This window comes from Mustela putorius, unplaced genomic scaffold (genome assembly GCF_011764305.1).
Source record: "Mustela putorius furo isolate JIRA1106 unplaced genomic scaffold, ASM1176430v1.1 tig00003853_pilon_pilon_pilon, whole genome shotgun sequence".
NCBI classification, from domain to species: Eukaryota; Metazoa; Chordata; class Mammalia; order Carnivora; family Mustelidae; genus Mustela; species Mustela putorius.
Genome location: NW_025422005.1, coordinates 26,666,768 through 26,679,273, shown reverse-complemented (window position 1 = coordinate 26,679,273; position 12,506 = coordinate 26,666,768). Strand labels below are relative to the sequence as shown.

Here is a 12,506-nt window from a genome sequence, read left to right as displayed (position 1 = left end):
AAACATTTTTCAGCATGAATAAACACATATAACTGAGTTGTACTACAAGTTTTCAGTGCTGTTATTTGTTTTTACAATTATATTATTTCACTGTGAAATCTTTAAGTGGCAGGTTTAACTTTTATTTTCACTCATTGTTTATCACGTTGAAACTTGCAAAACCCCCGCAGAAGTCTTTTTCTTGGAATTCTCAGACAACTCCAATATAACCTCCTCTTTTGTGGTAAGAGGTATCTGGTGCATTACTCACATTTGAGAAATATTGATAGATAAATGATTTAATAGACATATCAGATTACACAGGGATGAGACTGGGATTAGGGGAGTGAGAAACCGGCCTCGGGCACAAAATTAAGGTACCAAAAATCTCAGGAAACACGGTCAATATTTTAATGCATAATTTTTTAAAAGTACAATCCATGATGAACAAAACAAGAAAACTTATATAAATAAAGACAGGATCAGTATTACTGATTTTTCCTTTGGCCTCAGTCTCCAATTTAATGGTCCTACATAACACTGAGAATATATAACCATAACCCAATGTCAGTCCACTTGTTTCCCAACATTCGGTATAATCAGAAATACCATGATGAACATTTCTGTGAATACTCATACTCTCATACTTAGCATTACATTCTTAAGAAAGGATTTTTGAAGTGAAATTAATAGGTAAAAAGGTTCACAGTCAATGTTCTTGATACACAATGGTAGTTTTTTTAAACTTTTAATTAGATTTATGCTAGCAATTTGTGTAAAAAGCCATTTAAAAGTCTTTCTCCACTGTTGTCTCAATCTGCAATTCGTTTTGTAATATCTACTTACAAAAACAGCATTGTAATGTACCAATATTAACTTTGTGTAGCATGTTATCAACATTTTTTTGATATTTCCTTTTTAAATTTTTTATGTACAGGTTTTCATTTCTATGCCAAAAATCTAATTTTTACTTTTGTAACTCCTTTGATTTCTTATAAAGCTGTAGTCCTTTAAATGAGAGGTCAGCAAACGTTATCTGAAAAGGGTCAGATACTAAATATTTTCAGGCCTGGAAGCCATATTACCACAACTACTCAACTCTGCCCTGGTAGAGCAAAAGTACTCCCAATATGTAAATGAATGAATGCAGCAATGATCCAATAAAACTCTATTTACAAGAACAGTGTGCAGAAAAACAAAAACAAAACAGAAACACAGAAAGCAGGCTGGATTCGGCGTGCTGCTGAGAATTTGCCAACTCCTAATTTAATCCACCTGGAATTTACTTACTTTGATGTTTAAAGGGCATTTTTTCCCCTTCTCTGAGTAACTACTGAATTCCTTCCATTCACTGTTAACATACCAAATTGTTTAAAAATGTCTTGTGGCAATCTATTCTGTATCATTATCAGCCTAATTTTTTTTTTTTTTTAAAGTAAACTCTACCCCAACATGGGGCTCAAACTCACGACCCTGAGATCAAGAGTTGCACACTCTACCAACTGAGCCAGCCAGGTGCCCCGTTATCAGCCTAATTTTAGGATATCACACTCTCCTAATAAACCTAATTGGGATAGGTCTAACCATTTAATAGTCCACCACTATCAACCTAAATTTTTAGAACACACGTGTAATGTTTGTGTGCATACATGCCTATTTATTCTTCAAAACATCAGGACCTACTGATATTTTCAGTATTATACCGAAACTCTCTCTTAGTTTAGGAATCACTAATACCTTACATTTTTAAAAAGTCTCTCTATTCTATTAAACTGTTTTTTACCTGACATAAGTACTTTTTAAAAGTTGCTTTACCAAAGGGAATACATTTTCGTATTACCTGAGAAACAATGATTTACAGAAATATTGCTTTTATGTAATTAAAATTCAACTACTTCATTAAACTTCCATGAATTCTATTAATTCCCTAATAGAGCGTTACTAGTAAACAATGATAATTTTCCCCCTCTTCCATTTCTTCTAATTTCTTTAACATGTACCAGGTCAAAAATCCAACAATTTAAATAATAATGCTGACAGCAGTAATTTGTGTTCTTTTACTAATTATTAACAGGTTTTCATCATTTTACTCTTAAATAATGATTGTTAGTGATCTGAAGTAGAGATTTCCTTACCATGAGCAAGAGCATCTATTATGAAAAATGAATAGTAAATTACGAGATGTCTTTTTGTATCTACATATCTACCCATATACTCTTATTTGACCAGTTGAAGTTATATATTAAAAGATTTCCTAATATTGACTCATCCTGACATTCCTACATTATATAGTATATTAAAGAAAATTTCAAGGAAGAAAACAATTTTTTTAATCTCAGGAAACTCCCCCCCAAACTAATACTCATTGGCATACTTTAATGGTCTCCAGTCAGCAACTTTTCTCACTGTTTATGACAATTATTCCAAACTTCTGATTTTTCTTTAAGCCTCAAGTACATATTACTTCTGTAACATAGTAAAATAAGTATATATCTTAAGTACTCTACTTATACACCACAGGATGCCTTCAAGGCAGAATCATGTTTATGTCAGTATCCCCCTAATAATGAATAACTTCAGAAACCTTTAATTATAAACAATGACTAATAACTTGAGAAGTGAAAATCTGATGACTCAAAGACTTTCAGAAGTAGAAAAGCAGATGTCAAAACAAAACAAAAAAAATCCTTTATCAATAGCTCTACCTTCCCTTTACAATAAAGGAAGACCTGTAGCAGTACCCCAAGACAGTATTTTGGAAATGAAGGACCCAGCACCTTCAGCCAAGTTAATCTGACATACCTAAAGAAAGCCCCAACATTTAATTATTGCATTCCACTTCTTAAAACTATATGACTCATTATTATTGATAATTCATTTGCTTCCCCACCCTAATCCATTTAACAAGAGATTAAAATTAGCTTTCTACTATGAGCAAAAAGAACAAAAACTCCTAACTTAAATGTAGTATGCACTGAATTTCAAACTTTTAGAACCTAGAGAAAAGGGGAAAAGGAAAAATGAGGTCTCTGGCTCTTTAAAATTTCTATTTAAAACCTTCTCTGGGCATTTTTAAAAAATGAAACAACTTTTATTTATATAAAGATTGTCAGACTAATAATAGTAAGACCTTGATTATGACCCCATAGTGGCTCCTTCCTGACCACATGGCCTTGAGTAACTAGCTTAACCTTTATGAACTTCAGTTCCCTCATTTATGAATGGAATTAATTATCACCTACTCTGGTCATCTTATGTAAGAAAGATGAAACAGCGTGGTACACATAAAAGCATCTATACCTGTAAAAATATTAAAGAAAATATAGTAACATGTGATGGGAATTTGAACAAAGAAATGAAACTGGAAGGCCAAATGATATTATGTCAATAACAGAGGCAGGAGAATGACAACTGAACCCAGAATACCATAACTGAAGAAATAAACAAGAACAAATGGGTAGAAGTCTTTAAATATATAGGCACACACTTCAGCACTTTAGGTACTTTGGAAAGAAAAGAAAGGATGGAAATCAATGAAATTAACACCAAAATGAATTATGTAAAAAGGAGAATTAGGAAGTTAGCTGAAAACAAAACTACAAGTTAAGCAAAGAGAAAATCCAAAGGAGATTTGACAAAGGGGGAATGAGCTAAAGCTATCATCTTACTAAATCACAAGAAAAGTTTACTAGTAGCAATTGATAGTCAAAAGTAAAGTGTGTCCACAACCATTAAACCTATCAGTATTTTATGAGAGTTAGGTTAACGGTACTGTTTTAGAGACTATTAAAATAATACATTGGAACTCCCTTTTCCAGTCTATCCGAAGTGAGTAAGAGTGATAACGCATTAGGCAGTACTGAACAGCAAAAAATACAGACTTCCAATGATATGGTAGAGAAATACCTTAAAAGAACAGGACAATGAAGGGAGAGGAAAAGGGGTGGGAAAGAAGGAGGGGGAAGGAAAAGTAAGAAAAGAGGGAAAAGAAAAGAAAGACCACATAGCCATAGTTTAACAGAAGGTCCCTGGAGGGATCTCTAGAAGAATTATAAAAGGTCTGATCCCACAGAATTGATGTGGTAATAACAGAAAGGATTTCTCAGAGAAAACCTAGGTTTACTAACTTAGGTTTACTAACATCCTGGGACTGCCTATTATAGTGTCAGAATAAAGAATGCCCAAGACCTACACACATTCCTGCTTGGTTCTGAAGAGTCCAATCAATCAGGTGCTGAGCCTTTGAGGAAGTTCTTTCCTGTAATCATGATGAAATCTCACATTTGTCATTTTATAACACATTAGTACTCTCTGAATTGAATATAAAAAATGTAGGTGTTTCTAACAATTCCATCCTATTGGTATTCCCAGACCACTGAATGTTTTCTTAAAAAAAAAAGTAATAAAAATAATCCTTCCTGATGCACTCTTCCCTGAAGGTTATTTATTTGGTCTTTGCAATAACTGCCTTTCCATCCTAAGGAAAATACCACGGGGTCACAGAGAGAAAGTGATGCCTTTGGATCCCTGCCAGTATTATGATTTCTTATGAATTTCCCATGTTCACATTGGGGCAAGTAAGAGACAGAAAATCTTCCCTATATACAGATATGTTTGTACTCTTCTGAACCATACAGTGCCACATGAACTTTTCCTAGGTTACCAGTACATTTCTTTAACCCTAATTCAGACAACCAAGATCTCCATTCTGCCTTCCTGTATGTAACTATTTTCATATTCCTACTCCGCCATCGCCATCTTCTTCTGTGTTGCCACCACACTCATAACCATCCAGCTCCTACATCTTTATCATCACTATCCTATACAGCTACCTTCCACTGAACACCAAGAAATTCCTGCTTAACTGGGTATCAATCTGATTCATACAAAATATCTATTCTTCCAACTCCTTACTATAAAAGAGTGGTTCTCAACAGCAGACAATTTTGACCCCTACTCCAATGGGACAAATGGCAATGTCTGGAGACACTGGGGTGGGGGCGGGGAGGTGTTATTAATATCAAGTAGGTAGAAGCCAAGGATGCTGCTAAAAATACTACAATGCCCAAGGCAGCCCCTCACAACAAAGAATTATCTAGCCCCAAATGTCAATAGTGCCAAGGTTGGGAAACTGTGCTTACAGCCATCTGAATGAAAATACCTCTTCTACAGAAGTCTCACATTCTCAGCCCTCCAAAGAGCTATATGGAAAGATAACCTTTCTCCAGATCAAATGTGATTTCAGAGAAATAACTAACTCATGCCAGCTTTACTTCTCAGCCTCTGAATTAATGCCATCTGTGTAAAACATAGACACTCTCAAAAAATTGCTGACTTTGTGTACTCATCCCTCAGTCCCCTTCATATACTCCAAAATGATTACGGCAACTAACATATTTTTTTTCTTCTATTCTAGCTACTGTAGCATCATTAACTACGTGGATATCTTCACTGATTTCAGGACTTCAGTTATAGGATCTCTGAAACTTTTACCTCCAGAGCAATCTTAAAATAGAAGAACTTGATCCTCCTGATTAATTACAAGTCTGAAATCTGGAATCCCATTTCACCCACCAAAGCCTCCTTTACCTTCTATCCACTGATGAAATTAACTGGTTCTTCAAACAACTCTTTCAAAGATAACCTATCCATTAATTCCTCCCCCACAACCCTTAAATCCATATAGAGCTTGTACTTCATTAGCAAAAACTGCAAAAGGCTTATTACTACTTTGTATAAACTCAATCACAACATAAACTCATAAACAACCATAAACCTTCAACCATGCCTGCTTATCACCCTCAAATCCTTGAAGATTCACTAAAAATCACACAACAGTGGTATTAAAGAACAAAGTGGATTAAAAGCCTAAATTACTACTCAGGAAAAGTTTCACATAATTCTTGATTCCTTAGCATTATTCTCACAAGATAATTCAAATTACCTCAACTTTCATTAAAAGTCTCCTCTCATACTGTCAACAAACTACTTCACTTCTTAATCAGGAACTTCCTCTCTCAAATGAGTAATTCATGTGTGGAACAAAAAAGAAAGAGGAAAATAAAGGTGAAATGTTTACTTGAGCATTGTCAGGTTCATCTTTTATTTTGTCTAGTAGTCCCTGCTGTGGTGCCATTGCTTTGTCATACTCATCATCCAAAGGTTCTTCTTTAATTCTAATATTTGATGCAAAGGAATTTCCCAGTTCCGAACCAATGGATTCTTTACTGGCAAATGGATAGCTGGAATCCTAAAACACAATATAAAGGATTAATAAATATTCAGATTTAAAAATTATTCCTCTTCAGGTTCAACACCCAAAGATAAGCTCATTGGAAATGAAGAACTCTATGGATATTCCTTAGAGTCCCTATGCCTAAAAGTAAATGTGATCTATCTAAATATCAAATACAATAAAGAAACTAGGATCTGAAGCTTCTTAAAACACCTTCAAAGATGTCCTTACCAAATAATAAAGCAAATTTTTTAAAAAACCCGTGCTCTACCTAACACATATAGTTACAGTTTAGAAAATGACATAAAGAAAACTTTGACACTTGCCACAGTTACAGCAATCTACATACACACTGAAAACTTACCCTAAAGTTTGTTTCTGGGGTTTGTGGTAAATGGGTATGTAATGTTTCTTCAACTTGATTAGCTATTGAAGGAAAAAAAAAACAAAACAAACACATGTATATGAATAACAAATCTTATAAAGAGTGACCTAAAAAGCTGTCATTTGATAATCACCTCTCTTGTCCAATAAAGATGCTTATTAGAATGAAATGGGTCCCCCAAAATACCCAAAAGATAGCTTCACTCAAAAGCCTGGCCCCACCTTACTTTTAGCCTCATTTTACACTTTCCTTGCTCAAACCTAAATAAAGTGTTACTTTAATCACTATGCCCTGAAAACTACTTGTGTTTGTTCTTGTCCATTTCTGCTAATATCATTTCAAGGCCCCGCTATCTATCTTAATCCCTATACGGTCTTCCAGATTCTTCTTAGTTCAAAATCCACCTGTCCTCTATAAATCTTCACTGACCACTTAGTTAAAAAATCAGCTTTTTTCTAAGAACACCTAAAGCACTGTTTCAATTCTTTGAAAGAAATCTTGTAAAAAAAAAAATCTTCTGCCATTATCTTTAATTATAAATTAAATCTTGTGCTATTCAACTGGTCACTGATGCTTCTACTACTTGATTTACCCCTTCTACTACTAGACATTATGTTCCTTGAGGATAAATACCCTCATAATTTATCCCCTGTAGGAATATCAAATATATATATTGAGTAATATATAGTGAAAAATATACTATACCCTTTATAGCAGCCTGGTATATAATAGATACGTAAATTAATTGTTCTTTTTTAATGATACTAATTTGTTCTTTCTACCATATGTTCCCAGCATTGTCAGAAAAAAACGTAAGGATTGTTATATTATACCTTGCTTTCCTTCACATCTATTAAACATTTGTTAATATTACTATTTTCCCTACACCAGGTTAGGCCCCAAGAATACAAAGATGAATAAGACACAATCTGGTTCTCAATAAACTCCTACACTAGTAAGTAAGGCAAAACAAATACAGAAGTATAATACTGTAAGGACTACAAATAATGAAGTATAAACAAAATGCTATGGAAATACAGATAAATAATTCATTCTTCATGTAGAGAGGTTAGGGATGACTACAGAGTAGAAGAGGTTTTTGACTTAGGTACTATTGGATAGAAGTACTCTTACAAGCATATATACAAAGAAAGAAAAGGACATACAGACAAATGGAATAGCAGGGCGAAAAGAAGGCAGAGAAATAGGAAAATATGTGACATATTCAAGAATGGAACTGGAGCTACAGTATAGGGTACACTGGGCAAAGAGGCTCAAGAGAGGGCCCCGAGAAACTTCTAAAACATACAATAGAAATGTTATCAAATAGAAAAACCCTCCCTAAGTTGGACTAATTTGTGGGACAGCAGTTTGAATTAGTGCTTACAGCACAAAGAAGTTAAATCCAACTTCAGGTTCCAATGTTCAACCAAAGAAAATGAACAGGTGACTTGAGTATCTTGCCTTCTCATCAAAATATTGCAACCAGGGAAGGGAGAAATGAGGTTTAGAGCTATTTTTCAATCATTTTTACCATTACCAAAAGTTACTGGGAGAAATTCAGTCACTCTGCAAAGAACAAGGATAAAAGAAAAATGACAAGCTTACAATGAATTTAACTGTTCATATTTTGCTTAGCATCACAAGTAATAAACGTTATATTATTATCAGTACGTTGTTATTTATTGTGTTTTATGGCTCTATTCCAACAATTATTACCTGCTTTATCAAAAAAACTGCTTTTCAACCTTGAATCCAACTCTTTATGGGGTTTATCCAACCGTTTTTCACGTTCATGATAAGTTAGGTCTCTATTTTTCTCCTTTCCAGAAAATGTCTCTTTGCTGTTTTCTCTTACTAGACTAAAATCTTTCCGTATGGACTTAAAGACAGAAACCTGATCAAACTGTTTAGGAAAGTCTTTTTTTAATTTATTTTGAATTTGTATTTCATTTTCATTGTCTGATTCATGCTGTGTGACTCTTCTCTCTACTTCCAAGCTATCATCAGTATGAATTGAAGAAACAAGATTGTCCTTTGAACTAAAATCCTGTTCATCCTCATTGTCACTACCAACGACTGGAATTCCTGCAAGATCCCCAGAGTTCAAAAAATAATCATCTTCATCCAGCAATGAATTTTCAGATCCTGTTTGATTCGGCATTCCATAAGACATGCTGTCAAGGGTAGGAGTTAAGTTGTGGTCTATATCTTCAGACATTTCTGTATCCATGATACCACCACCTTAAAAAGTAAAATACTGTTTAGACAAACGACAGTGCTAAAGAGGACCACATTTATAAGGTTGTCTGGTACTTAACCAAATACATAATTTTTCTTTTCAAACAAAATATAAGAAAAATAACAGCACAGTATTCATTTAGTACTTTGATACATGTGTGACAGATACGACTACCCTAAAGTGACAGAAAAGGAAACAGGGACCTAAAACTCGATAAGCTATATTGGGTTAGAAAGGAGGCAATGTAATACCCCATTCTAAAAAAAAAAAAAGAGAGAGAGAGAGAGAAAGCGAGAGAACCAACTTCAAAATCAGACATAACTGTGTTGGAACCATAGTGTGATCACTAAAAATCTTTTATGTGATCCTGAGAAATAAACTCTCGGGTTTATCTATCAAACAGTGTAATACTCACCTTAGAGATTAATTTGTGGTGAGGATTAATGATAGTATTATAAAAGGCCTTTTAACACAGTAACTGATACACAGAAGGAACAGAAAAGTGATAGTTTTAATTATTATAGTGATTATTCTGGGGAAGTGAGATTAGAACCCAGGTCTCTGGTCTTAAAGTCTCACTGTCTCTCGTTTAACTCTAATAAAGACAGCAGGTAATGTTTACAACAGTAAATATCTAAAGGCAGCCCTTATCAGCCCTTATTCAGCTCTCCTTTACAGTCAATTCTCTAGGAAAAAAAGTCTACGCTGGTTTGTTTTTACTTCACCTCCCAGTCATTAATCCTTTGAACTTAATGCAACTTCGGTCCCAACTTCACACTGGAACTGCTCTCATTAAGATCTTCAGTGATTTCCTAATGGTCAAATCCAACTGATTTTTTTCAATCGTCAAGTGGCATATGCCTCCTGGAATAAAGGCCTTTAGTTTCTATGACACTACACTTCATCCTATCTTTCTAACTAGTCTATTAATTTATTTGATGCTACCTCTTCCTCTGTTGTTGCCCTCAATATGCCAGCTGTCTTCTCATTTTATACACTCGGAACAGATTAATTTACCCCCGTAGCTTTCACCTTTGCTGTGAACTTCCTAAGCACTTTAGCTTACACCTTTCTTCCAAGATTCAGATCTCTACATTCACCTAGCTCCTCTAAACCCCAGGAATCTCCAACTTAGTACTTCTAAAACCAAGCTCATCATGTTCCCATTCCAAGCATACTCTTCCTGTATTTCTGTCACTTAATTAACAGCATCACCAAGACAGCAGTTTGCTTATGAAAAGAGAATCAGTCCACTTCTCCTTCCCTCTGGACAAATTCTATCAACTGTACTACTTAATATCTCTCCAGTCTTCTCCACATGTCACTACTCCAACGCTCAACATCTCTTACTGTGGACATCTACATGAACATATAGGAAGCAACCATATTCTTACTTTCAACAACACTTTATCCTTAGGACCAGACCACATAGCACATGCTCAGTAATGGTTCATGATGAAAGAACATGCATTTCATATGGCCAGCAGCTTAATCCAAATTTTATTAGTATATGAGAAGTCAATAGTAAAAAGTAATATTGCAAGCGAACTTTTCAAAATCACTATATTTAAATTCAGGATATGGTATTGGAAGAAAAGGGTACCACTTGGAAAAAGTGGATCCTTAACTGCTCTCAAAATAATTTCCAGAGGTATTTAATGTTTAAACATAAAAAATCAGGGCGCCTGGGTGACTAAGAAGGTTAAGCATCTGCCTTCTGCTCAGGTTATGATCACAGGGTCCTGGGATCAAGTTCCGCACTGGGTTTCCCTGCTCATCAGGATGTCTGCTTCTCCCTCTCCCTCTCCCTTCCCAACTACTGCACTACTGCACTCTCACAAGTGCGCTCACGCTCTCTCTCTCTTGCTCACTAATAAATAAAATCTTGAAAAAACATTAAAAATAAAATACTGACATTAAAAAATGGAAAAATTATTTTAAGTCTTAAACTAAGGAAAAGTCTTTCTAAAAATGACACAAAATCTAGAATAAAAGACTAATTTATTGGGGCACCTGGGTGGTTCAATGAGTAAAACCTCTGCCTTTGGCTCAGGTCATGATCTCAGGGTCCTAGGATCAAGCCCAGCATTGGGCTCTCTGCTCAGCGGGGAGCCTGCTTCCCGCCCCCCACCTTTGCCTGCCTCTCTGCCTACTTGTGATCTCTCTGTCAAATAAATAAAAAATCTTTAAAAAAAACTAATTAATTGAGTAAAACAATTAACAGATCAAATGTAATTAAAAAATTCCTAGCAGTGCCTGGGTAGCTCAGTCAGCTGAGCATCCAACTCTTGATTTTGACTCATAAACTCAGGGTCATGGGATCAAGTTCCAAGTCAAGCTCCACACTCTGCTTCTCATCTCCTTCTCCCTCTGCCCCTCCTTCCACTCATGCACTCTCTCATTCTCTCCCTAAATAAAACCAAAAAAATAATAATAATTCCCAAAGAAAAGAAAACCCAAAGCAAACCAAAAGATTAAAGATAAAGTGGTTGAAAAGATTTTATCATATATTCTGTAAGAAAGGGTCACTTCCCTAATGAATAAAAGATTAAGATTCTCATACCTCAGCAAAAATAGAAACAATCAAATACACATATAAAAGGATTTGAGTGAACATTTCACAGAAAAGGAACATGAAAGATAAGCTTTACTCGAAATGCAAAAGTAATAATTTACTTGAAATGCAAAGTAATAATTCAATGAGATACCATGTTCACATAGCAGGTTTGTAATGACAAAAGGTTTTGGTAACAGCCTAGCAGCTATGATATAGGCCAAAGCTGCCAGACTTTGGCCCAAAGCCAAAAAATATATACAAAGAAGAGTTTGTGACACAGACCATATGTGAGCTGAAAAGCCTAAAATATTTACTATCTGGCCCTTGAAAGAAAAAAAAAGTTTGCCAATTGCTACCATCCAATACTACTGGTAGGAATATAAACCAGTATGATCCTAATAAAAGAACCAGAAGATAAATATATGATACTTTAAATATACTAATACCTTTGAGCCAGCATTTCAACTTCCTACAGATGTAATCTTTATTCATTTTTTAATTCCAGTAGAGTCAACATACAGTGTTTTATTAGTCCTACAGATATAATATTGCAAGAGAACTATGAAAAAAACATTTATAGCAATAAAGACTGGAAATATCTATTCATCAATGAGGGTAAATTAATTACAAGACATACCTACAATGTTATATTATGTGGTCATAAAACAGAATGAGGTAGTTTTATAGGAGTTTCCCAGGTTAATTAAGTAGAAATATCTAAGTGATATCACTGATTTATTTTTAAAAATTTATGTGTACGTATAATTATTTATATATAAAAATATCTTCCATTGATTTTCTATGAATACCATAATTGGGTAGCTAGAAGACAGAAACACCAACTTTTCAAAGCACACCTTTTGTATCTTGAGTTTTGAAGCACATATATCTATGACTTATAGAAAAAAAGTTTTTTTACCCTTATTTGAAAATGCACTTGAGATTTAAAGCTTCTTCAGAGACAACAATTTTTAACAAAACATCTAATTTGAATTTGAAATTTTGCTAGTTATCACACAAGAGATCTGTAGGCTGAACAAATCTTAACGAAGTTAAAACATAAGTACTAGTTATATTAAGACATGTAATTAACTGAACAAGAACTCTC

The 12,506-nt window shown here is 34.4% G+C and overlaps 1 protein-coding gene across 13 annotated transcripts in view; it reads right to left on the bottom strand.

Moving 5' to 3' along the window:
- Window positions 1–12,506, bottom strand: part of ZMYM4 (zinc finger MYM-type containing 4) — a 155,156-nt gene that overhangs the window by 53,906 nt on the left and 88,744 nt on the right. For 10 of the 13 annotated variants that reach the window (XR_006601710.1, XM_045064181.1, XM_045064179.1 and 7 more), the window contains 3 exons: window positions 8,319–8,843; window positions 6,579–6,640; window positions 6,059–6,229 (listed from right to left, as the gene is read on the bottom strand). The exons of 2 other annotated variants lie outside the window; for them this stretch is intronic. Coding sequence is in view for 10 of the 11 variants with exons in the window: in XM_045064181.1 (XP_044920116.1) it covers window positions 6,059–6,229; window positions 6,579–6,640; window positions 8,319–8,843 (758 nt within the window). In the remaining variant the exon portion in view is untranslated. Of the gene's footprint in view, window positions 1–6,058; window positions 6,230–6,578; window positions 6,641–7,986; window positions 8,169–8,318; window positions 8,844–12,506 lie in introns of those variants that run through there. One more of the 13 variants, XM_004740831.3, reaches the window with a different exon arrangement.